The 2,190-nt window shown below is 55.5% G+C and overlaps 1 protein-coding gene across 1 annotated transcript in view; it reads left to right on the plus strand.

The window, feature by feature from the left end:
* The window catches only part of LOC106898177 (collagen alpha-1(II) chain-like), a 30,797-nt gene that overhangs the window by 21,426 nt on the left and 7,181 nt on the right, over positions 1 to 2,190 (plus strand). Inside the window, exons 10-14 of the mRNA XM_014959289.1 lie at positions 1,133 to 1,314; positions 1,403 to 1,501; positions 1,599 to 1,652; positions 1,816 to 1,869; positions 2,124 to 2,177. Of these exons, the coding sequence (XP_014814775.1) occupies positions 1,133 to 1,314; positions 1,403 to 1,501; positions 1,599 to 1,652; positions 1,816 to 1,869; positions 2,124 to 2,177 (443 nt within the window). The remainder of the gene's footprint in view (positions 1 to 1,132; positions 1,315 to 1,402; positions 1,502 to 1,598; positions 1,653 to 1,815; positions 1,870 to 2,123; positions 2,178 to 2,190) is intronic.

A 2,190-nucleotide genomic window follows, 5' to 3' on the forward strand; every position in this document is an offset into this window, starting at 1 on the left:
GGGGGGGGGGTTGGGGGTGAAAAAGGTGTTTTTGGGGTCAGAAAGGTGCTTTTGGGGTTGGAAAAGGTGCTTTTTGGGAGGATAAGGTGCTTCTGGGGTCAAAAAGGTGTGTTTTGGGGTCAATTAGTTGCCTTTGGGGGTTGGTTAAGGTGCTTTTGGGGATCTATAAGATGCTTTGGATGTTGGAAAAGGTGCTTTTGAGGTCGTGAAGGCACTTTTGGGGTCAAAAATGTTCTTTTGTGGTTAGAAAAGGTGCTTTTGGGGTGGATGAGGTAGTTCTGGGCTCAAAAAGGTGGGGTTTGGGGTCGATTAGTTGCTTTTGGGTGTTGGTTAAGGTGCTTTTGGGATGGATAAGATGCTTTGGGGGTTGGAAAAGGTGCTTTTGGGATCAAGAAGATGTATTTGGGGTTGGAAAAGATGTTTTGGGGATGGATAAGGTGCTTCTGGGGTCAAAAGGGTGGGGTTTGGGGTCGATTAATTGCTTTTTGGGGTTGGTTAAGGTGCTTTTTGGGTCAGTAAGATGCTTTTGGGGCGAATAAGTTGCTTTTTGGATTGAGAAGTTGAATTGGGGATCAATAAAGTACTTTTGGGGTTGGAAAATGTGCTTTTGGGGTGGATAAGATGCTTTCAGGTTCAATTAGGTACTTTTTGGGTTGGTTAAGGTGTTTTGGGGATGGATAAAGTGCTTTTGGGGTCGATAAGGTGCTCTTTGGGGTTGGTTCTGCTGCTTTCTGGGGCTAATGAAGATGCTCTTTGGGGCCAGTTGAGGTGGTCTCTGCTAATTAAGGTGCTCTGTGGGGTTATCAAAGAGGCGTTTTGGGGTTAGAGAAGGGGCAATTTGGGGCTTGCAAAGCTGGTCCTAATTAAGAAGTTCTTCAGGGTTAATTAAGATGTATTTGGGGTTGGCAAAGATGCTGCTCCTTGGGGTGAAGATGCTCCTTGGGGTGAAGATGCCTCCTGGGGTTAGCGAAGATGCTCTTTGGGATTAACAAAGATGCTCCTGGGTGCTAATTAAGATGTTGGTCGGTACTAATTAAGATGCTCTGTGGGGTTAGTTGGGATGCTTTTGGGGTTGGAAAAGATGCTTTTTGGGGTTAAGACGCTCTCTGGGGTGAGCCAAGACGAATTTCAGGGCAGCTCCTGGGGTCAGGCAGACCCCTGGGAGACCCCAGAGCAGTTGGGCAGGACGGGGTCCCCAGTGTCCCCCCCACATGGGGGTTCGGCCACCCCAGCCCCCCCAAATTCCTTCCCTCCCCCCAGGGTCTCACTGGCCGCCCAGGAGATGCTGGACCTCAAGGCAAAGTCGGTCCAACCGTAAGTGATGCTCCGTGGGGGGGTGGCGTGTGGTGGGGGGGACATGGGGGTCCGGGGTGGTCCCTGCTGATGTCCCCCCTCCCTACAGGGTGCCCCCGGCGAGGACGGTCGCCCCGGCCCCCCCGGCCCCCAGGGTGCTCGCGGCCAGCCTGGCGTGATGGGTTTCCCTGGTCCCAAAGGTGCTAATGTGAGTATTGTCCCATTTCCACCCAAAAATGGGGCTGTCCCCCCTCTATTCCAGGGGGTCAGAGCCCATCACTGTCCCCTCTCTCCTCCCCCCACAGGGTGAGCCTGGAAAAGCTGGTGAGAAAGGACTCCCCGGTGCCCCGGGGTTGCGGGTGAGTTGGTTTCCCTCCCTCGTTGCACCCCAAAACCCCACATTTTGGGGTTTCTTCAGCATCGCAGCCCCCCCGAGGCACCTGCGAGTGGGGAAACTGAGGCACAGAGGGTAGAAGGGGGGGGGTCTGTGTCATCGCAGCGGTTGGATTTTCTCCTCTGTAGGGTCTCCCCGGCAAGGATGGCGAAACAGGAGCTGCTGGCCCCCCAGGACCTGCCGTGAGTGCCCCCCACCTTGTGGGACCCCCTGGAAATTGGAGGCGGGGGGGGGTCAGGGGTCTGGATTTGAGGAAACTCCCCATCCTGGGGATGGAGCCCCCCCCTCCCCACGCTCCCCGTCCCTCATGGTGTGGGGCTGTGGGGATGTCAGGTTCCCCCCCAACTCCCTGTGACTCCCCAAAATTCTGGGGTGGGGGTGGTGAAGCCCGAACCCCGAGAAATTTTGGAGTCCTTCACCATCGTCCTTCCCGCAGGGTCCGGCGGGAGAGAGGGGAGAGCAAGGAGCCCCCGGTCCCTCCGGATTCCAGGTGAGCACATAGA

This window comes from Calidris pugnax, unplaced genomic scaffold, assembly GCF_001431845.1.
Source record: "Calidris pugnax isolate Ruff unplaced genomic scaffold, ASM143184v1 scaffold324, whole genome shotgun sequence".
Taxonomy (NCBI): domain Eukaryota; kingdom Metazoa; phylum Chordata; class Aves; order Charadriiformes; family Scolopacidae; genus Calidris; species Calidris pugnax.